The 22,970-nt window shown below is 34.0% G+C and overlaps 2 protein-coding genes and 3 non-coding genes across 6 annotated transcripts; 3 read left to right on the forward strand and 2 right to left on the reverse strand.

Moving 5' to 3' along the window:
- The first annotated feature begins 880 nt into the window (after positions 1-880).
- On the forward strand, positions 881-1,214 carry F56A12.10. Its single transcript, NR_069952.1, has 2 exons — positions 881-1,132; positions 1,179-1,214. It is a non-coding gene; the product is annotated as an Unclassified non-coding RNA F56A12.10 (non-coding RNA).
- A 3,197-nt stretch (positions 1,215-4,411) lies between these two features.
- unc-39 (Homeobox protein unc-39) lies at positions 4,412-7,219 on the forward strand. Its single transcript, NM_074162.3, has 4 exons — positions 4,412-5,029; positions 5,598-5,727; positions 6,100-6,449; positions 6,913-7,219. Exons 1-4 carry the CDS (start codon positions 4,727-4,729, stop codon positions 7,135-7,137), a joined length of 1,008 nt encoding a protein of 335 aa, NP_506563.2. The 5' UTR covers positions 4,412-4,726; the 3' UTR covers positions 7,138-7,219.
- On the reverse strand, positions 4,688-4,819 carry F56A12.9. The gene has a single exon (NR_069953.1). It is a non-coding gene; the product is annotated as an Unclassified non-coding RNA F56A12.9 (non-coding RNA).
- 21ur-15402 lies at positions 6,806-6,826 on the forward strand. The gene has a single exon (NR_069954.1).
- Positions 7,220-7,333: 114 nt separating the features above from the next.
- npr-43 (G-protein coupled receptors family 1 profile domain-containing protein) lies at positions 7,334-10,424 on the reverse strand. Of its 2 annotated transcripts, none has more exons than NM_074163.5 (8): positions 10,306-10,424; positions 9,131-9,397; positions 8,998-9,081; positions 8,775-8,949; positions 8,426-8,562; positions 8,146-8,378; positions 7,615-7,773; positions 7,334-7,564 (listed from the first exon to the last, which is right to left on the reverse strand). In NM_074163.5, the coding sequence occupies exons 1-8, from the start codon at positions 10,402-10,404 to the stop codon at positions 7,477-7,479; spliced, it is 1,242 nt and encodes a 413-aa protein (NP_506564.2). In that variant the 5' UTR covers positions 10,405-10,424; the 3' UTR covers positions 7,334-7,476. The 2 variants fall into 2 exon arrangements, with proteins under 2 accessions (NP_506564.2, NP_001360540.1); NM_001373157.2 differs by having other exon boundaries at positions 7,339-7,555; positions 10,306-10,408.
- Between the last annotated feature and the right edge of the window lie 12,546 nt (positions 10,425-22,970).

Below are 22,970 nucleotides of genomic sequence, written 5' to 3' on the forward strand. Positions count from 1 at the left end.
TGCACTTTTTCGGTGAAAGTGGGTGGCGGCGGTTGTTAGTGGATGTAAGACACATCTTACGAGTTTGTACTTTTCTCATCTGAAAACATGGAGCAGATGATAGTGAGGGGAGCCCATGCGTGCCACCCAGTTCCAATGAGCACAAGAGGGTCAGGGAAGAAGAAGAGGAAGAAGAAGCATAGAAATAAGTCTATGTACTTCTGAAAGTACATGCGATGAAATACATTTACACACATTAAAAGAAATAGTGGAGCGGAGGTTCGAAGAGAACGAACTGCCAACTGATAACGATTGGGGGCGCCAGACATAAAAGAATTGAATTGATGATAAGGGATGATGAGTTCAGGGGTTCGAATGGTTCAATAAAAAGGGGAACTTTGACAGATCTGAAAAAGCCTTGCAGTTTTTGATATAGTTTAAAAATCACAGCTTGCTATAGTTTTTCAGAATTTTAAGTGACTTTAGACACGGCGATAAATGTAAAAATTATTAACAAAAATTTCAGATTTTTCCTATCTGTCTTGTCAAAAAACTTTTTTTTACTGTTGAGGGCCACGAGATGTTGTATCAAATTTTTATTTGAGTTTCTAGTGTGACAAATCTAGTGGGAAAATCTCAAAGAATTTTCTCAAAGTTTTTCAGGTTTTCCAGTTTGCAGCTTCGTCTCCGATACAATGAGGCTTCTAGTGTTGATCACGACATTCCCTATCGATATCTAAATATATAATTTTTAATCGACACAGAGTTCAGAAGTTCATATAGACCTTGGAAGAGCCCGAAAAAAGAACTGGGGACCTTTTTCTTTGCACTCTCTCATTTATCCCATCTCTCTTGCACAAACTCCAATATTTCATCTACACTCTCCGTGCCGTTCTTTTTCTTTTTTTTTGAAAAACGTACTAACCCATAAATCTTCGTCTCGTCGCCCACTTCCCATCCGAAACCCCTAAGTGCCACGTCACAATTATCGCATCAACGGAACGGAACCCCTTTTCTTCCAGTGTACCGAGCATTTTGGAGCAAACTTTTCATATTGTGTTAATCCGCGAAAAAGGAGGAAGACGAGCGTGGAAGGAAAAAGGAGAAGACAGGCTCATTTCACACAACAGGGGTCCGCCGTTCAAGGCAGCTGGTCTGTGCTAATAGGATACTTGGAGATGTATAAATATACGTTATAGGTGCAACTATTTTGACAACACCTGCCACGTGGTCATTGCTGAAAATTAGCTGTTATAGATGGGGAGTATATGAAAGTTCATAAGAAGACAATCCAAGAGCAACATTATGCAGCAGAATTGCATTATTTTTTGTTGGAAAGTTACTTCTAATAGTTTTTCAAAAAAATTCAGTAAAGTCATACCGAATAAATCGAAAAATGTGTTATCAAAAATCACAAAGGTTTCAGCATTTTTCTGCTCACTTATGGACTTCCAACCTATGAAAAATGGGAAGAAGTCTTCTTAAACTGTGCCACTACAAAACTTTCCTCAGAAGAGCAAGGAAAGACGATCTGAATTCAATAGTTTTTTTTTCACTACATTCAATGCCCGTAAAATAGCACAGAAAATATAATTTTGCAGGTTTTTTACAATTTAACAAGTGGTTAAGGATAGGAAAACATTCTGAAAGCTTTTTGGAAACTTCTGTATCAATCAAAAACTTGTAAGTAACTATGTATAATGTCGGAAATCTTTTTAATTCTGAGTATACTCTAGGGTTTCAGCTTTATCACGAGCTTCTGGATCTTTAAAACTGAAAAAAGCCTGAGCGACAAAAATAGAAACACAAAGAAATTCAGTTTTTCCAGATTTGGGGGTCTTCATTTTCCTGAAAATTTTAGAACACAGCTGCCAATAACACATACTTGGTATTTTTGTAGATAATGGTCCCTTTACAATATGTTCAATTGGTAATGGTTTCCCATATGTGAATAAAAAGTAATTTAATAAACTTAAACCTCCTAAAATTTTCAAAATCTCAAGTTGAAATTGTAAATTTTCAGTTTTCAAAAAAAAATTAACGTTATCAAGAAATTTTGAACGCTTAAAACTCGAATCAATTGAGAAACATTTGAACAAATAAATTTCAAATCGTGTTTAAAAAAATGTATCCAATTTCAGAAGGATTACAATAATTTCAGATTTAAATAGTAGATCATATACTTTTAACACCTGCGATTGTTATCTGATCTACAGTTTCGATAAGAAAGGTGTTGACTGCTGCTCCAACTCCCCAAATTGGTGACGAGAGCAGATGGATCCGCAGGAAGTACAAATTGTTCTCCATCTGCAACCAGACATTATGTGCCACGTGGTAGTCGATTGAGGTGCTATAAATGACCAGATATTGACCGTTTTTGGAATCTAATTACAGACAATGAACGTATTCAACTAACAGCTGTATAGAGTATGTGGGTGTCTGGTGACTTATGACTTATATGGTTATGACACTAAATTTGAAGAGTGTCGAATATTGCAGCAGATTTGCAAATTCCCCATAATTCGAGGTATTGTTTGCAACAATAGATATTATTGTTCCTTATAATTCATCAAACAATATTAATCAGCATTTTGCATTTGTTTGAAAGTACCAAATTTTGTAAAAGCCTTGAATAGGGATGGCAAACCGAGCGCCCTGTTTTTCAAAAGTAATTTCTCGAGTTTTAATTTGGTTTTAAAAAAACGATGTTCAGATATTGGAACAAGCCGAAACTATCGAATCAGCTAAAAAACAGGCAACGAATACGACAAGTATCCGTAAAACCAAACTCCGTAGTTATTCCGATGCGCCGGCTATAGTTCTGCTCACCTCTGAAGCAAATTCATTGGGCAGATTGATGGTATAACTAAATTTTAAAAAAGCTAAATAAATTAAAATGTTCAAAAATGATTCGTCAGTTGACATTTTTTGATAATAGATACATCAGAAAACATATTATACAAGTTAATACTGCATGAATTGAAATGTAAAAAAAGAGTTTACAATGGGAATGTAGCATAAGTACCACCCACAGTCAACTGCGAATTTACGACAAAAAATAAAGTTACAAAAGTTTAGAAAAAACAATGTAATTATCAGTTTATCTGATATCCCGTATTTTTATATCTTGGTTCACTTTGGTTTTATCAAAAATTTGTCAACTGACAAAATACTTGTCACAATTTTTTCTACATTTTACCAGTAAAATTTGTTTTAACTAAAACCAAAGAAAACCGAAATATAAACTGTCAAAATAAAACAATGGGGATGTAATTTTATTAGGTAAAATATGGTGACAATAAATAGCCAATATCAAATCTACAAAAGAGGAATAGTTGATGTACACTACTAATGAAAGCAAATGGTATAAAGAATACGCCTCTTTGCATTATTGACCGACTACCGTATGCTCGTCAATCAATGTTTTGCTAGGAGAAAAGAGCACGTCAGTTCAATTGTTGAGGACTGTAGAAATTGGTGACAGATGTGATGAAAAACGAGAACATGATTATCAATTGGATTACGTGGGTACTTTTTTAATTGAAGTCACTAACTATAAATAAAACACTTGGAATTTCTTTTAGCCGGCTTTCTCGAAGTTCATATGTTGATAAATATAAAAATAGAGTTTCAATATTTCTATTTGCTCTAAATTCTTCAAAACTACCGAAAAATTAATTATTACCCAATTAAATACTATAAAAAATTAATTTCTTAATGAGACCTCTTGAAACCTTCCTGCAATTTTTTTTGACGGTTCAAAACTTTTCAATTTTCCCAGTTGGTCCGTGTCGCAGCGGTTAAATTAAGTGGGTGCAAGAAAGGTAATAAAATTTGTGCACACTTAGCCATTATAAAAAAACAACAAAAACTCAAAATAAATAACCAAAATAAGCAAGATATAGAATTAATTGTATAAAAGATAATTTCCGGTCACTGTCAACAAGCTGTGAAAATTAGAAATTATAGCTAAAACCTATTTTATTGCAGTCCACTTGAACTTTAAAAATGATTAAAACTTTGTGAAATTTTGAAGAATTCGTATAAAAATTCGGTCTTATGAGATCAGTTTAAGTTTTGTAGTGAAAAAAATACATTTCAGTTCTCCAAGTAACACTGTTTTATTTCTTCTAACTATACGAGCAAGTTTCAAGTTCATTTACGCCCACAAAAATTTCAAAACTATTCTCCCAAAAATGTGTATCTTATTATTCACTACAGTAATCTGAGCCCATGTTTCTTTCAAAATGTTCATCCCCTCATTCCACGACAAAACGAGAATGTTTAGCTATTAACTGGCTGCTTAAAAATTCAAAAGTCTCAATGAAAGGAAAGGTAATCTGAGACTGCACTTTGTTTCCATATTTCTTCTTCTTCTTTTCAGCTCTTCTTATTTTTTCAAACTTCAGCCTCTTCGTCATTTCGTTCCGGTCTCAGCCATACTGTCAGGAGTCAGTCCGGAAATCATCATCCAATTAATATCTGCAGAGGCCCATCCTCACCTCCTAACAACGTGAGGGCTCCTATTTCAAACGAGAAGCTACTCGAATTCGACACTTTTATTCTCGCCTATAATTAATCCTCAACACAAATTTCCCTCCCACCACCTCATCCCAAAAGAGCTCTACAGGTGCCTCCCCCTCTTGGACTGTTGTACCGTACCCCTCAACACAATATTGCTCGATTAGCCCCGCCCATTTGGTCTTCTAGGAACGTTTGCAAGATGAGTAGTATTCCACCTTATTTCATGACAGACCATCCGCCAATTGACACTTCTTCATATTTCGATTGTTATCAACAACATCAGCTGCCACTTCAATATACATTCACTTCATCTTCAAATTCAAACACCTCTAACTCTTCAACATCGCCTTCTCACATCTCGGATCAATTTTCATCATCTGGAGGTCCGCCCTACGAGCTTTCGTCTCATATTCTGACACCGTCTTCTGTAATTCCGACTCCTTCTCCGTCGGTGGCATCTGCTTCAATCAGCTCACCGACTATTCCAGCTTTTGGGTGCACAATGTCCGAATATTCAATGGAACAGGTTGGTTGTGGTATTAAATTTTTAGCGAGGGAAATCAAATATCAGAACTTGAAAAAAAGGTTTCTACTCGAAGTCTAACTATTTCGAAATGTCACAGTTTAGTGCTGGAAACCTGGCTCTGGACGATACGGTGTTTTTTTCAGGTGTTTTTTGACAGTTTCCATGATAGTTGACTTGTTGTAATAACTGGAAGCTGTGTTTTGTTAATAAAAAAGTCTAGAACGTGGAATGAATTCTCGAAAAAGTACCACTTGAAAAACAAAACTTCCGGGTTGCCAGCCATATCACAAGCCGACTTGTTCGCTTTTAATGTTCTCAAAATTTTCGTTGAATTTGAAAGTTTAGTGTTTCACAAATTTTTTTGGTGATAGATGTGTATACCTAACAGGCTTACCGCAAATTTCACAAAGTCAAAAATACATTCAAAAACTTGTGAAATCTTAAATATTCATAACTGTCTCAAAGTAACTTTTTTTAAAAACATGTTCAACATGCACATAGATCAACTGTAGTTTTTATGATTCTTGAGTTTCATCTAAAAACTCAAATTTATTCCCAACAATTTTAGATGGAAGCAATCTCCACATCCCTGTTTCAAGCTAGAGATGGTGATCGATTGGTAGCATTCTTCAAGCAGTTGGAGTCATTGTACGGACCAAATGCAGTAGATCATTTGCGAAGTGAAGCTATCATCGTAGGTATGTTTGATTAGATAGTGATATTTTTGAAAATACTTTGTTCCGCAAGTATCTGATATAGAACTTTACAAAGACTCATTTCTTCAAACTGATCCATTTTTTGCTATAAGAAATTTCTAAAAAATATCCTATAGCAGAAAAAGTTGCTCCCGTAATCCTTCCGACTTGAAAAACTGCGGTAATATCTGCTGTCAACACTCTCACTATTGCTATGTATTTTAGTTCTTCTATATCAATAACGCAATTTCCTCGATTTTGAATAATACCTCATTCGATTGCGTTATATCCTGCTCTTCTCAAATTCCAAACCATTTATTGCGTTGACTCTTTTTAGTACCCGCCATTCCATCTAACCCTATTCTCCAATTTCAGCCTACACATATGCCTTATATCATTCCAATGAATTCGAGACACTCTTCCACCTTCTCTCGAATCGACATTTTCAACAGCGTCATTACAATGATCTACAAGATATTTGGCATCATGCAAGGTACAAGGAAAGTCAGCTGAAACGTGGCAAAGAACTGAATCCAGTGGAAAAATATCGGCTGAGACGAAAGTTTCCGGCTCCGAAAACAATTTGGGATGGTGAGGAGATTGTGTACAGTTTCAAGGATTCGAGTAGGAAATTTTTGAAACAATTTTTCCGCAACGTCTCTGAATATCCGACCCAGGAGCAGAAAAGAGAGATTTCAAGAGCAACAGGACTCAAAATTGTACAGGTTTGTGAGAAAAATATTAACTTCAAAATTGCTTATTTAGTCAGTAAATTAAGGAGAAGTTAGTAGAATCCCTGGGTAAAACTTTTCACATTTTAACTGACTATGTACAGTACTTATTACCAGCTGCCAAGTCGTAAACGCTTGCGTGCTATCCTTGTCTGAGTTGAGTTTGCTTATATTTTTCCAACAATGATTGTAAAAAGGAATGCGTGAAAAGACAGTTGCCGACTAGTCGCAACTGAGCAGACGGCTTCTCCGAAAGAATTTGTTTATAAGATCTGCAAGGTCAAATTGTAAGGATCATAAATTATCTGTTTCATTTTATTGTCAAATTTCGAGTAGAAGATTAGTGTGATTACAAGGATTCTATGGTAGAACAAACTAAAATAGGATCTGAAAAAGCCGGAGCGTAAATTAGTACATGGTAAAGTAATCTCGAACAAATTTCAATTTTATTTTTCAGATTTCAAATTGGTTCAAAAACCGTCGCCAACGGGACAAATCGAACAATTCAGCCAAATGCTCCCCACCTTCCAGCTCGAGCAGCACTAATGGTGGCAGTGACTTTCTTCCAATAATAACTCCGCAAAGCTTTAACTTGGCAGCTGCTCCATTCAATATGAACATGATCTATGGTACATTACGTGACAGTCAGTCTGATAATGATCAATTCACTTTCAATCCGTAATTTTTTTTAAAATAAAAGTAAAGTATTTACCCATTGTATATTTGAAATGCTTTAAAAGTGCAAAAAGAATAAACTGTTATTTTTAGAAGTTTGCCAGGCTATAATTTTTTTTTTGATATTTAAATCTGAATTCAAGAATCTGGAAAAATATCAGAATTTCAAGGTTTCTTGCAAGGTTTTTTGAAACACTGAAAAAATAAAAACAAATTTATTGAAACAAAAAACCGTAGCACATATTGCGGACATAAATAAATAGAGACAAAATGCAAGATCACAAATAACCCCGAAACAAAATATATTAGAACTTCGTAGATGTCGGATATTGGCATACTATATAATCTATCCAGTAAGTGAAGTGCTCAAAATCTCCTTCGCCTCCTTCTTCACAATTCGACACCGAATCCTTCGTTCCAGCCATCTGAAACACCTCAAAATCGGAGGATTTTTTAGAATCTCGGAGCTCAATGATACACTCACTTTTCGAATCGAACTTTGCCGAAATAGGCCAATGTGTTGGTTGCCGAGTTGAGAATGACAAGGAAGTCTGAGATTCGCGTGACTTTTGTCATGAATGGGCCGAAGTTTATACTGTTTTCAATGAGAACCTCGTAGAGATCAATCAATGTTGGCAGGGATCTGAAAATTGAAAATTTGAGCTACCAAGTTTTTATGTTATGTAACAAAATAATTAGTACTGTCTTGGCATTTGGCGATGATTTCTTGCTCAAGGTAAACACTTGGCATGACGTTTTTTGACCGCACTTCAAGTTCAGCCCAGGCTTGATTCAACTCTTGGCAATGCTTTCTAGGTTTAAACAACACAGAATAGTTCGGACAAAATATTGGAAATAGTTGGATCATATTTGAGTTAAACATAGAGTATGGTCTAAACAACGCACAGTTTCTACATCTCTTGCAAAAGCTTTGCCACCTTTTGAACCAAGTTCCCACTTTTGGGATCAAACTTGGAGTGGCCAAAAAAAGTTTGAAGTTCTAGCCTATACTCACCTCAAAATCAGAAATTTGACAACAATGAACACAGCTAACGCCTTCGATGCTTTATCCTTCAATTCCTCCGTCACCAGTGTGTTTCTACTTCTCTTCTGACTCTCAAAAAGCCTCCTCCGTTCCTTGACATTCTGATGCATTTTGTATTCAGTGAACAATGACAGCGTGGAGATGAAAAGCATTGGTCCCAATGTCTCTGTTGTCATGGTAAGGGCAACTTTGAATTGAAAATACTGAAACAATGGGATTTATAGAATAGAGTGAATAGATGGTTACGTACCCAATAAGAATCTCCTCTGAGTTGTGTCATCTGGAGCATTTTTGATTCAGTCTGATGAACTTCATCAAAGCATGTAATAAGGTTGAATTCAAAGTAGGAAGTGCTATGAATGACGAAGCAGAGGATTACCAGAAGGACTGAAAGTATTAAGTTCAATATTCAGAGAGAACAGAAATTTTAGTGAATTTTGTGAAATTATTTCAAAAATAATGTATTTTAAACTATCAATTAAGTATGCAACACTAGTTATTATGACGAAGAGTGGTCTAAAATTCGGGATTCTCCTTTTTGAATAATTCACTTTTCATTCCTTTTCCGAAACTTTCAAATTGTTGCCCTTTTCACATACTTGGAACTAGAAATGGTCTGAAGAATCTTCTGAAATTTGCTCCTCTTTTTCCAGCATTGCTTCTGGTGTGAAATTCATAGAACATTTCGGCTGGAAATGAAATTGTGAACTTTGCCGACTCTGTGGAAGATGGCTGAGCAGCTGTGCTCATTTTGCTTGCAGATATTGATTTTCTCTAAAAAATATGATTCCTTAAATTTGAAAACAAAATGTGTGTCACTACCGATCTTCCATAATGTGATGCAAATTTGAGTGGATTGTTGACAACTCTGTATCGGATGTATGTGATGTAGCAAACTAGCATCGGCTGAAAAATAAATCAAAAATTATTAAATTTCCTTTTAAATTTTGCATACCGATGACATGGCAAAGCTATTCCGTATTCCATACAGAATAAGAATCATATCCTGATGTTGGTAGAAGATATTGGTACGAAATAGGAGAATACTAAGAGGTTCAATGCTTAGGAAAAGAACGGTAGTCATCGTAAGCATAAAATCCATGAGACACAAAGTATATAAAGCTGCTGACATTCTTCTATTCAAGTGCCCATTTCGAAGGAATCCAATAGCATAGACAGTGCCAATGGCAGAGAAAATTGCAGCGGATATTGTGACGGGGCCCTGAAGAAATATAATGTATTTTTTGAATTAGTTCAAGCATTTTCTGAAAAGTATAGTACCACTGATTTCCGACGTCACATATCAATCCCTGGTTAGTTTTTTATTGTTCGAAGTCCCTAAAAAGCGTTTCCCCTAATCCGAAAGTCGTCAATTCTTTTCCAGAAACATCTATAGCTTTAGAAGGATTAAAACTTTTCCAAATTTAGACAGTCTAGAAAAAATTTGCAATATTAGTCGGCTGGAGGAACACAACATCATAATCTCCTGATCTAATGAGATTAAGGATAGAGGGAAATAAAAAATGATGACTGTTAAAAATAATGAATCAAATAAATGTATGTTTTGATGACGATCGAGAATTCTAGAGTCCAGTAACCAGAATTAGTCCAAAACCAGAATTATGAAATTTAAAAGTTTAAAATTTAAAGATTTCCGAAAAGTTAATGATTTCAAAAAAAAATCAAAGTTTGAAAATCAAAGAAAAATGAACCTTTCTAGTTCTATGGTATTTTAGAGTAACCACCAATTTTGAAACTAAAGTTCAAATAATTTTACATCAACAAGTACGACATATTGCTCAAAATATCAGAAATTGAATTGTCAGGTGCACTTAATTATACCCCAATGTTTGGTGGTTCTATAGTCTGAGCCTGCCTGCCTGCCTACCGCGATCAAATTTTTTATTGTCGAGTTACGCTACGGCAGCAGCCGGGAATTTTCCGGAATCGACCACCAAATATCCTATGCAATTTTGAAAGTTTACCAAAATTATTTTTTCAAATAATTTGTTTTTGAAAAAAACTAAAAGTGGCCCAAGCTAATTTTCTTTTTTTTTTAAATCTACACAACAAATACACATGTAAGTAAAAATATGTGTTAATTCAAAGAAATTTTACATATAAACTCACATCGAGCCATAATGTAAACTGTGGAGAATCATCTGATGCTCTGTATTGACATGAATAAAGTTTTGTAAACACCGTCCAATTATCATCTGTTTCATTCATTTGTGTATTGGACCTGAAAAGTCTAGTTAGAAATTGGCTTCAGGGACAGGTAAAGGGTACTACAAGGTAAATCACGTTGAAACGTTCAGAAATTCATGGGATATGTACATTGGTGGGGGAGACCGCGAAATGAGAGATTGAAGCACAAAAATTGAATGGCCCGAAAAATCAGAAGAAGAAGAAGACTGACAACAGTGAAATTTCATTGAAATGTTGCTTTTTTTCAGAAAGTTTGCGTAGCCATTTCCACGCTTCACATACATATAATGACAGATATATGAAGTGAAAAGAGTGGAAAATATCGAGAACAATTGTCACGTTCTGAAGAAAAGAAGAAAAGAAGGAAAAAGAAAATGATGAATAGGACGTCGGAAGCTGTTATGCATATAAAATTAAGAATAACGAAATGATAAATGAGGTAGAAAACTGTTGGAAAAGGGGCGGGCAGTTATTAGAGTGCATTTGTTGGAAGAAAAGTTGGAAGAAATCAAGAAATCAATCAACAGGCGGAGAATCTGAAGGTCTATCCGAGAGAGACATGTTTTTTTGGTTCTGAGACAACAATTTTCAATTGGTTGGGTTTATGGTTAGTCCAACTTAACTGTAATCAGAAAACTTTTGTGTCCTTTGACCTACAGAAGTAGAGGGTACGTAGAAAAATACGTGTGACATCACACTAATTCAAAGGATGAAACTTTCTTAATAAAAGTGAACTGCAAAGTCAGCGCAAAGTCGTATCGCCTCGAACTTGTGGAAAACTGCTGATGAGACAAGTGTTTTTATAAAGTTTTAGATCTGTAAGGCCTGGTGTGTGGCGGAGCCCGTAATTTCCAGGCCTAGAATCTCGATTTCTAAAAAATTTAACACCGTTAAAACCAGACTCAAAAAAAAACTTCCTTTTTTTTAAATAACCAGCTAAAATATTATAAGGATTACTGAAAGTATCATCCCAACGCCTTCACTAATAACATCAAATGTTCTCTGTCGGGATGAGCGCAGTAAACCAGACAAGATTGAAAAATAGAAGAACCAGAACCGGTGTGGATAAAAGAAAAACAAGATATGTATGTTTTTGTCATGAAAAGAAAGAAGAAAGTGTTCCTAAAATCCAGATTTCTATTGGAAAAACTGAACCCAGAACAACTACTATTTTGTTTTGAAACACGCGAATTGTGAAAAATTAATATGTTCTTCACCCTTCAACTGGAAAATTTCCAATTCCTTTTAGGCCTTCAAAGAAGTTCCAGGAAATTTATATGTAGGGTTCAACATCAATGAGCAGCTGAAGTTGAGCACGAGAATTATTTGAAATTATACCTTTTAAAAGTACACGTAACAGTCTATGCGGAAAGACAATTATCACCTGCCGATCAAATATTGAAAGACTTATAGTTCCGGAATAGAAGGTTCTTGTGGTGTTTGTACATTATTTTTTTTAGGAGAAATTCAATCAAGTCACACTGGCCCAAAATAGCTGGAAGAAAAATTCTGCAAGCTAATGAAAACCGCCGAAAGTATTTGTTTTAATCAAAACGCTTAATAATGTGCACATAAAGAACGTCCATGGCGACCCACTTGATCTCCAGGACTACAAGTCAGCTACATGTATGATTAATGAAGCCTCAAAACAAATCGCCTGAAACTTTTTGATCGAACGAGGGTGGAAAGTCTGTTAAGTCTTTTTTTGAACTCTTGAAATTGTAGCTTTTATTTTAGTTTTTTGGATTTTATGACAAATTTCTTAATCATTAGATCTCACTAGCACTCAATTCTAAATTTAGGCTTCTACACAAAGGTATGTAGGCACAAAATACTTAGCAGCCTTCAAGACCTACGCTTAATCCCTATTCAACCGATGAGATTGCACATATTTCTGAAAACGCGACCATGTTTACTATGTGAAGTCTAATTTCATATTTAAGAGTTTCAGAAGGTCAAACAAAACTTATGTTTTTGAGTTATAAAAAATCATCGAAAAATGACTTTTTTGCAGCAAGGGAGAGAGATTATATGTTTTTGCACAAAAAAATTTGCAACATTCAGTTTTTGGACATTGTATTCTGGTCTTCTTTTGTTAGTTTACGGACTCTCCGAAAACTCAATCAACTCGAGATATTCATATAAGATATATTTTGTAATCGGTCACGTTTTTTTTGTGTTTAAGACTTTGCTCTTTACAGTTTATCAAATAACCCTAAATTCCATTTTTGAAAAATTGTAGAACTAAAATTAAAAAAGACGAATATTTAAAACCAATCAAGAAAAAAACACATGCAAAAAGCATTATTCTGTAAATATTTCAGAGCTGAGTAAACCTAGAATCAAAATACCAAATTCAATAAAAGTGATGATTTTGTAACAAAACAAACGCATAAGCTTTATGGACACATTTCAAAAATTGATGCAAATATTCCGTTTCTCCTTAACATTCCTTCTTCCTCCAATACCCAATTCCCTAATCCCCTTGAGAGAAAAATTGGTCGCATTTTCAGTTTCCAGATGCTTTTTTGCATTGGAACAAGAATTTATTTTAATTCCTTTCTTTTTTCAAGGAACTTTTTTGGAAGAAGAAAAGTCAGAAAGTGACATTATGAGATCGAAAAGTTTTGACGTTTTTTGCTGCTCGTGTTTTGGTTTTTGAGGGTTCCTATTTTTAGGGGACTAACAACTTTTGTGTAGTATGCTCTGATATATTTAAACAAAAAGCAAAATTAGTCTAGTTTTGAGTATGAGCAAAAACAACTGTTGCGTTAAGAAAAAAAACAGAAAGACTAAAAAACGAAAAGAAAAGTTGACCGACCAGGTTATTTTTATATCAGACTAGGGTCTCTCCTGCGATGATCGAATTTTCAGAGGTCCATAAGGTAACACAGAAAATACCACAACACAGTGTTTATTGGATTCAGTTGTATATCGGTTACAGTACCCGTTTTGATAGCTTACCTTTGAAACTTTAAAAACTGAACCTTATAAATTACGTGCACAGTTGATCATATGCAAAAAATGAAAAAAAAAGTGGTCGAGACCAATTTGTAGAATAAATAAGAATAAAAAGATCGGTTGGAGAGGAAGCCAGTGTGACATGGGAGGCTTGGTGAAGTTTTTATGGAAATTGTGGTGTTTGGAGCTTGTTCTGGGAGGTAGGAGGTCATTTTTAAAGAAATGCGTGTTGCATTCTGTCAGAATCAGAAAAAATGGAAGAAGAAGAACAAGGACATATTTGGTGCTTGTCATTCTATTTTGTGAGTATCAAAGAATAGATGTATCGGAAGATGGAGCCTTCGAATTGGCAAAGTTGAAAGTATATACATTTTCAAAATGGTTCTAGTTAGCTGATTATGACATTTTCACAAAAAAGCACACCAAGTTTGTATTTTTGATGTGAAGCTACTTTTTTTCGGAATATCAGACGATAAAGAAATGTTATAGACAAGTATCCGACATGCTTCAGCTAGACACGTAGGTAGGTGATAGGCATGTTGTAGGCATGAATTAAGTACATAGATAGCAATAAGGTAGATACGTATGTAGGTAGTCGGAAACATACATGATTTAGTAAAATTTTTAAACATGAGGTAGGTACTCAGGTAGGCATCAGCTAGGCTGGAACTTGTGGCTGCCTAATTTTTAATTATGAAAAAAAAATTACGAAACAATGCGTATCGAAAAATCAAGCCAAATTTATGTGAACTGGTATTATTTTTCAAGCATTGAAGACGTTCAAAGTGATTAAACCGGCTTTAACATTTTGACGCACTTTTGGGAACCCGAATTACAAATTCAACATGAAAAGTTTTCCAATATCCGTCATTCATGTTTTGAAGACTCGAAGCTAAAAAATTTGAAAATCTAAGATCCAACAAAAATATATGATTTCAAAACAAAACTCGATCATTGGTTGGGAAGCCTTTTTGTTAAAGATTTAGTACACTTTTGCGTTAAATTCCAGACAGTGCCATTTCTGAGAAAAATTTAAAAAATCAAGAAGACTTGAAGAGGAAAAAACGAATAAAATGAAAAAGTGGTAGACAGATTGAAATGGGATTTATATTTGATGTCTAATTTACAGTAATTCGGAATGTTATGTGACAGTCAAATATGAGAACCGGCTAATTGTTATGTTTTTGACTGGGACAATAATAAAAAAATAGAAAAAAGAAAACAAATTGCTCATCGAAAACCTAAAGAGCCAAACGATGAGGGGCATTTTCGAAGAAACGAAATTGAAATGAAAATTGAAATTTTTTTAATGATTCACCTTCCCTCATCAAGGAACGGCCTTCTGAAACACCAGGAACCACTAATATTTTTGCAAATAAAAAAATCTGGATAAACTGAAAAAAGGAAGGAAAATGAAGGATATCCAGGAAATGAGATGAAATTAGAGTGGGAGAAATGACATAAAGATTCTCTGATTTCTGATGAGCAAGAACGCGAACGGGGGGTCTCTCATGCTCGGAATGACTGGCTAACTTTTCTGTTTTTTTTCTACTTCTCCTGCTTGTTTTTCTTGTTTTTTAGATTCATTACATGCTTCTACATGTTTTCAAATATAGATATATGCACATGATTTCATCTTCATACACGCGGTGTTCATTAGAATCAAAAGTTCGTCGAAAACATACATAATTAATTGTTTAGGGGCATTGTTTCTTAGAATTGGAAAACAAAGTAATTCACTTAACAAAGTACAATAAATGAATGCAAAAAAGGATTTCAATAAAGACAATTCTGACTTCAAAAGAGTTTTGGTATTCGTAGGCACATAAAGCCTGTAACCGTGCCTACTGCAAAAGTACAATCTTGGCCGCTACTTCTTAACCAATGTTAGCAACTTTTAAACAAACTTTGGTTAACTCTTGGTAGATGTCAGAGTGTTTTTTTTTCGTTGAAAATAAATATATTATTTGCAAACACAGGACAATAGCTAGCAAAAAGGCAGGCGCAACATGAAACAAAGCCTGCCTACCACGAAACCTCAATGTACAAGAATTGAGATGAGTCATACAATTTCTTCCGAAATTTCGGAATAAAAAAATCTTCTATTAAGTTTTATGACAAATTTTTTAACAAAGAAATTTGATAGGGTCTTATTTACTATGAATGTATAGTATGAACACATCTCGTTGTTCATTTATATGTTCATAGTTTGCTCAAGTTATTACATTCCCATTAAGAAAATTAATAAAGATGTCTCGAAGAAAACAATAGTCATAGTTTTTATCAGGATCAACAAACGGTGTCATTTTAGGCAAAAAGTATAGGAAAACGAGAAATACCAGGATATGGTAGATATCGAAATTTGAAAGTAAAAATTAAAACATTTCCTGCAAAATAATGTTACCTAAGAATAGAATAATTTACTCGTTTGAACCTAACAAAGCTCCGTGCAAAATTCTCTCTTTCAGGATATTTTCGAAATTCGATCTTATTACAAGGTCAGAAGATCACAATTCAGAAGTCTTTGGATTACTTTCAATCTTGACATTTACCACACAATCATGAAATTCTATTGAAACCGGAAGACGCCTTCTTCCAAGAAATAGCCTTTTTGACTCACTAGTAGATACATATGAAAACAAAGTTGTTAGAGCGTTAATATGTTGAAACTAACACTTATCAAAAGTTATTCATTCAGAAAATTTAAAAATTCAAATTGTGAGGTTCCGAATAAATGTTATACTGTCTTGATATCGATGCAAAACTCGTTTCAATAATTTTTCAAAATTTGGTTATGCATATATTTGCACCTCAAATTCTGGTGGAATTGAAGAACTCGAAATTTTATTGTATCAATATTATGGCATTTAACAAATTTATATATTTTTTGAAATAACATTTTCGGAATAGAAAATAGTAATCCTATACATAATGATTTATCTCTCATATTCTCTGCAAACGGCAATTGTCGGAGTTGCTGAACCCAAATGATTTTGGTGGCAGACATAGCCAATTGCTGCACAGCCCTGCCCTACTTTCAGACCAAGAAATGATTTTTTGACTCAACATTAGACTACACTGAATCCAGTAATAAAATAGTAGGGAATTTAAATAGAATAATTCATACATCCTTTTGTGTGCAATAAATGTCTATTCCACCACTTCCTCATAAGAATTCTAAAAATTGTTTTTCAAATTCTGAGCTCACCCCGAGATTCCCACGATGAAAAATATATTTCTCATTGCTAAAAAAAGTCTGCAAGAAAGTGAGAATCTGTACGAACATATTTATTTTTTGAATTTTTTCTAGAAATTCTGTTGGTAGAATTTTGAATTGAATATATCTAGGAGCGAACATAACACAAACAAAATATAAAATAAGAAAAAGGAAGAATCGAAAGATTACTGAATTTTCCAGGAATCAACATATCAAAATTAGTTATTGAAAGTTATTTGAAAGTCAGTGAAGCTTGCAGAACTTCATAATTGAAAGATCAAACAGCTATTGAATTCAGGAACTTTGTAGCCATAAAAGTTAAAACATTGCACAGAAAAAAGTGAAGGACGGAATGAAATTTGAATTTTAGTTTTTTAGGGAGGTGGGTGAGGTCAAGAAGTTGCACGTTCAACCTTCACCTAGAAAAAAACACAAACTACAAAATGACATGAGACATTGAGTAAAGACTGACTTTATATACTGAAGTTTACTCCATGTCTACCGTAATCCACGAAGTCTGATGGAATTGAGTTTTCATTAGAAGGAGCAACTTTTTTCCATTTTTATTATTTTCGTACTTGCTTTTTTAAATTTTGTTTTGCTTTTTGAATTTTAATTCTCAAAACATGTTTTTTTACAGAATACCATAGTTTTGAATGTTTAATTTTTCGTAATTGCTTACGAGAAAATAGGTTTTCATTCTGATTAAACGGAAACCTCATTTTTTGCTGTTTTGAACAATAACCAGAAAATCTGCAAGAAAAACACTTTCAGCTGCTTTTCACTTTTATAAATCATGAAGTTTTAGATCATTGAGCAGTTCTGACGAAATATTTATCTGATCGGAGCAGTTGGAAGAGCAAACTTGGAAAGAAAAACAACAATATTAAGAAAAAAAACATGCGTTAGAAAATCTTGGGTTGACACCGAAGACTTGAATGGATTTGAATTAGAGGATCGAAACGATTGGGAAACTTGAAGAAATTGTCGAAATTTTTCTGATTTTTAGTCTTCTACGAAAATGGAGGAATTTTCAGAAAAATCAAAACATTTCAAATTTTTTGGCAGAAAGGGGTTTTGTCGTAACCTACAGAGAAGTCAATTTTTTTTACAAAAAACTGTTTCAAAAAAGTTTGTCTATTTTGAGCTTTCTAAAATTCCCAAAAGTCTTCCAACAGACCATTATGCGGGCATCGAAAGTAGAGCGAAAATACGCACTTCAAGGGATAAGTAGAACTTTGTCGTTTAAAATTTTGCAGTGATATATACCCACAACTTACTTTGTCAGTAAGTAGTAAATTATTACTCAGGTGAAACAACGTTTTTCTAACACGGACTTGAAGTTTGAGAGCACAAAACTGCTGCAGACTGTTGCAACTATACGGCAATCAACAATTACCCAAATTGCCAAATGATAGGATTTTCAAAAATTTGCCAATTCAGACCAGAGCCTTTCACATATCAAAAAAAAACTTGACGTTTGCTGAATAATAATTTCGACACACGGCAATTGACGATTGCCGCACAAGTTGTTAAGAAAGTTCACATTAAAAAAATTTACTTGTTCTTAAATTTAAAAAAAAACATTATAAATGCTAATACTTATCAACCTGTTCAAACATAAAATTGAGAAACAATGAATGTTCAAAATCTTAGGTAGGTACTCAGACAAAGCACGTTTTTTTTTTGTTTTGTTTTGTTGTCTTGTATCTCCAATTTTACCGCCTACTATAGTTGTAACGCTAATCGTTTATTCATTGACCGATTTGTTCGGCGTGCTTTTATTTTTCTAATTTGCACGAACCTACGTGCAACTGACAAAAGATGAGCAATAGAAAGATCTAAGAATGTGTTGGGGAGAGGTGTAACGAATTCATTAAAACTGTGAAAAACATGGAAATGAGAAAGAGAGGGTGGTCTTTGAAGATCAACTTGAGCAATCAACAGGAGATTTCGAGGAAATGCGAGGGGTAGTGGAACACTTTAAAAAAACAATCGAAAAAGTGTATGTGCCAATAGAAATCTGGGAAAAATATTCAAAATAGAAATTTTAATTATATTGAGAGCTCCGTGAAAGTACAAAAAAATGTTAAAATTTTTCTACATTTCGGCTGTGAAACATTTTTTTTGTAAAATTCAAAACAACCGAGATATGAGCCGTCAAATAAAATAATGGGGGATATTCATTTGAGAATTAATCGATGTTTCTCTAAATTCTTGCAATGCCAAAATGCAAAGAATTTTTCAAGAAAACGTAAACTTTTTCCTTATGTTGACTGGTTTGTCTCAAGTTTATTTTTCTGCAAAACCCTCTTTCTTTTTTACTTGTCTAGTGTTTTTGTTAAGTTTTGAAATTTTCACCATGTCTACGGAAAAGTGGTCAAAGCAAAGAGGACTCACGAGGGAAAAGTGAGTTTTTTGTGGAAATGAAATTTAGTTGGACAAGTTCAGAATGTTTCGGTGTAGAGCATTTGTTGAAAATTGGAAACAAGATGTATTTGGTGGAGAATTAAGACAGAAGTTCAAGAACGAGCAACCCTACCGAAAGAGCAATTTGAGTCCCTAGGCAATTGTTTGAAAAAAGTTCTGAGCGTCTTTGACGTCAAACGCCTTACAAAACTTGTTCCAGTGTTCGTAAAATCCAAATTTTCAAAATCAAGGAACATGTTGTGTTTTTCCTCCACCAGAAGGTGAAAAATGAATAGATTCGTTCCGAGAAATTGCAATAAATTGATAGCAAATTCAAAACCACCGAGATCTTTCGTTTATATGCATAGATGCGTCTGATTCTGTCAAAACTGATGTTTTATTATTTTCTGGAGTCACATAATTTTAAAGTATAGACGAGAAACTACTCAACTCTATTAATCTTATTAGGCCATAAAAAATGTAATATTGCTTCAAAAACTCTTTGTTCCACCTATTCGGTAGATTTCTGATGCTTCCAAAAACCCAACGGAAGCTATCCGTTTTTCTAATTTTCGTTTTTTTTTGTGAGATGGGCAATCAACAGGAAAAAGGGGGCGCTCAAGGAAACATAGATCAAAAGTCAGTTGTCTAACTAATCGGGAAGTGTATCTATTGATTTATTAATTTAATTTGCAAAATATTTTATGGGAAAATTATTTGGAAGTACTTAAGAAAATGCTTCCTGTTTTTCCTGTTTTTCATAATACATTAAGGATAGACATCAAAAATCCAATGCCTTGTATTTTCGATGCAATGATAAATTTTTTAAAAGTTTCCGTTTGGCTTTTTTAACACCACTGCCTCCACTTTGAAAGAGTATATGTAGGTTAATTTTGGAGATATCAATACAAAAAAAAGTAACGCATGGGTTCAATACAAATATAAAAAGTATGGTATACTTTTCAAATTATCAAAATAACTGACAACTACTAAACGCCAATCAAATCAAGAGAAGCAATAGACATTTTTTCCATTTCCGTAAACTTGCGTAACATAATAAAACAGAACGAAAAAATAGATCTTTGCGTTTGAGAAAACTATAAATATATATTTTTTGCTAAAGGATTTCTTGTAATTTTTAAGTACTACATTTCAATAAGTTTCTAATTTGGCCAGGTAAACTTTGCAGAAAACACCACTGTAGTTTTGAGAAAAAGTGAAAATTTGAAGGAGAAAATGCAAAACGAGAACTCAATTAACCTTCTAGACAAAACATGGAACCTAGACCCTCTATTGCTCGTTCCATATTCTGAAAACAATGGATAAGACAGGAAGATGAGTCAGGGAGTCTTTCTTTTCTTTTTCTTTCTTCTATCTTAAAGCTTTCCTCTAGCCCTTCCAAAAAGTTTAATGAAATAGACAATGATGGTCATCTGTTGATGACGTTGCAAAAACAAATCCACGTTTTTCGTAATCTAATTTATGAGATCGGAGGTCAGAAAAGTGGAAGTGAAAATTCTTGAATAAAGTGCAACTATTGAAAAATGGAACTAGAATGGATTTTGAAATGGTAATTGAATGAGAATGAAAATAAATATTAAAAACATAAAATGAGAAGAGGTCTGAAATCGACATATTCTTGGAAATAATCTGACGAGAGATGGGACTTGGCCAAAAATCGAGGACAGACTGCTACCAAAACGAGGAAGAGATAACCGAATTATATTCCCTAAAATATAGTGAATAGATATATTTCCGGACATTTCCCGTGGATAAAGAGGGCTCTTGGAGATATTAGAACATTGTTAAAATGTGAACGAAGTAGTTGAAAATTTAAATTTCTTCGGGGAACTTTTTTTTTTTAATCATACACAAATAAAACAGAATAACTCATACCAGTTGTTACCAATTGTTTAAGTTGACAAAAAAATGAAGATAGAATAAATTGCAAAGATCAAAAGTTTTAGAATTTTTATGAAATCTAAAACAGAGGGTTAACGTTTAATTTTCAGCATACAATGAGGTACAGTAGGCATTCATAGAAGAGGCTTGGGCCTACCTACCTTGCGCCTACCTGCCTTGCGCCTACGCCCGCGTCTCCTATCAAAGAAACATAAAACTTGTTTGATTTAAATTTGGTTTTTCAACAATTGGTAGGCTAACGTTTTTTTCGCTATTCCTAGATTTAAAAAGGTTTTTACTTATGAGATATTCTCAAAATGGGTAGGTTTTCTTGAAATTCGTGTGATGCTTCATTTTAATTTTCTTTTTTTTTTCACAATCCCATCATGAATGTTATTTCCTGTTTAATATTTATTTGAACTTCCAACCCATCAAATTATTTTTCTCCTTTTTTCTTCCTTTTCCCTGAATTTTCAGAGCTTCTTGGGTGTCAATGCAAACAAATAGTAAAAGAAAATATGAGCGCGATTTTTGATGATACGTTTGAGTTTTCACCATGAATGTGAACGGGAGAGTATTTTGGATTTTACACGGAAGGACAAGCCACTAACTTTCAAAAAATATGAAAGAACTTATAAATTTTCTGGGTATCCGAAGGGCTAAAATATTCTGATCATGGCTGGGGAACTTTTTGAAAATAAAAACGTATTTTTAAAAATAGATATCTGAAAGCTCACTTCATATTTAATTAGAAATGCTTAAAATACACGGGAAAAGCATGTATTTTGCAAAAAATCGAGTGAAGAAAAATGAAATAAGCAATTCTTTATTAATTTTGGGCAAGTTTCATCTTGAAAAATAGTTGATCTGACTGTACAGGGTGGGCCATAATTATGGGGACCGATACTTGCGTCTATAACATTTTATGCACTCCTTCAAAAAAGTTTTAACAGTATAGGTTTTATTCCCCATATTCTTAGGAACAAAATATGTTATTAAACTTTGAAAATATCATTATGTGACACGTTACAAACCTTCCGACCAGGGGTGTGCGGCAAATCTCAAAATTTGCCGAGCTCGGTAAATTCGGCAAATTCGGCAATTTAAGCATCAAAATAGCTCAATTTTGTGTCATTTTACTAAATTTTTGGCTAAAAAATCAATAGTTTTAGTCAAAATTGTACTGTCAAATTTTTGACGTGTGCGGCAAATTTCGAAATTTGCCGAGCTCGGCAAATTCGGCAAATCTACTTTTTTGAAATTTGCCGTGCTCGGCAAATTTGGCAAATTTGCCGAGCTCGGCAAACGGCAAATTCGGCAAATTCGGCAAATTTGCCGCACACCCCTGCTTCCGACGTTCCGAAGTTAAATTGTCGCTGGCGCGCTAGTGTGGGTGTTTTTCTTTCTAATGATGTCTTCAGCGACTCCTGTCAGTTTAAAAAGTTTTGAAAAGCTCAAAACGCGCACATTCGACTCGGTTTGAAAGTCAGGAGACGGCGGAATTTTTTGAAAATAATATATTTCAGATCTACAGTCCAACTTTTACTTTTGTATAAAAAATTATGTCCCTATCATTCCAATGACCTGAGATATAACTGAATATGCAAGAATGTGTGAAAAAATCGCACAATTATTTGCGAAAACGGGATTTAGCTAGTTCCAAACAATCGTCCATTACAAGCTGGATTCTAATGAAACTTGTTTTTCTTTTCTCGAATACTGTGAAAATATATTTTGTGGTTCTAAAATGCACAAAACACTACAGAAAAAATCAGTTTCAACATTTAGAGAACCGAAACTATGCAAAAAAAAGTTGCACGCCAGAAGGGTGAAAACGTGTTACACTCCCGACGCTGCCAAACTTCTGTTGTTCGACCAATCAAAAAGATTTTTATGTTAGCTGATAGAAAAATATTTTGTCTATCAATAAAGTAACAAACTCTTATTTTTTAGTTTGTGAGACGTGGTATTTGCGTGCAAAACTACGATCCCCATAATTATGGCCCACCCTGTATGATATTCTGAATTTCAAATTCTCTTAAAACTTCAAAAATTAATTGTTAGGTTCAAAAAATGCAGACACGCGAGGTGTCTGTAC

The sequence above is a fragment of the Caenorhabditis elegans genome, chromosome V (assembly GCF_000002985.6).
Source record: "Caenorhabditis elegans chromosome V".
NCBI classification, from domain to species: domain Eukaryota; kingdom Metazoa; phylum Nematoda; class Chromadorea; order Rhabditida; family Rhabditidae; genus Caenorhabditis; species Caenorhabditis elegans.

What these genes read in the sequence shown, in the direction of transcription:
- unc-39 (NM_074162.3), top strand. Translation starts at nt 4,727, where the DNA reads ATGACAGACCATCCGCCAATTGACACTTCTTCATATTTCGATTGTTAT. An exon ending in CCGAATATTCAATGGAACAG is followed by an intron (nt 5,030 to 5,597) that starts GTTGGTTGTGGT and finishes CAACAATTTTAG; the next exon opens with ATGGAAGCAATCTCCACATC. An exon ending in AAGTGAAGCTATCATCGTAG is followed by an intron (nt 5,728 to 6,099) that starts GTATGTTTGATT and finishes CTCCAATTTCAG; the next exon opens with CCTACACATATGCCTTATAT.
- npr-43 (NM_074163.5), bottom strand. Translation starts at nt 10,404, where the DNA reads ATGAATGAAACAGATGATAATTGGACGGTGTTTACAAAACTTTATTCA. An exon ending in ATAGCTTTGCCATGTCATCG is followed by an intron (nt 9,082 to 9,130) that starts GTATGCAAAATT and finishes TTTATTTTTCAG; the next exon opens with CCGATGCTAGTTTGCTACAT. An exon ending in GTCAAATTTCTGATTTTGAG is followed by an intron (nt 7,774 to 8,145) that starts GTGAGTATAGGC and finishes TTCAATTTTCAG; the next exon opens with ATCCCTGCCAACATTGATTG.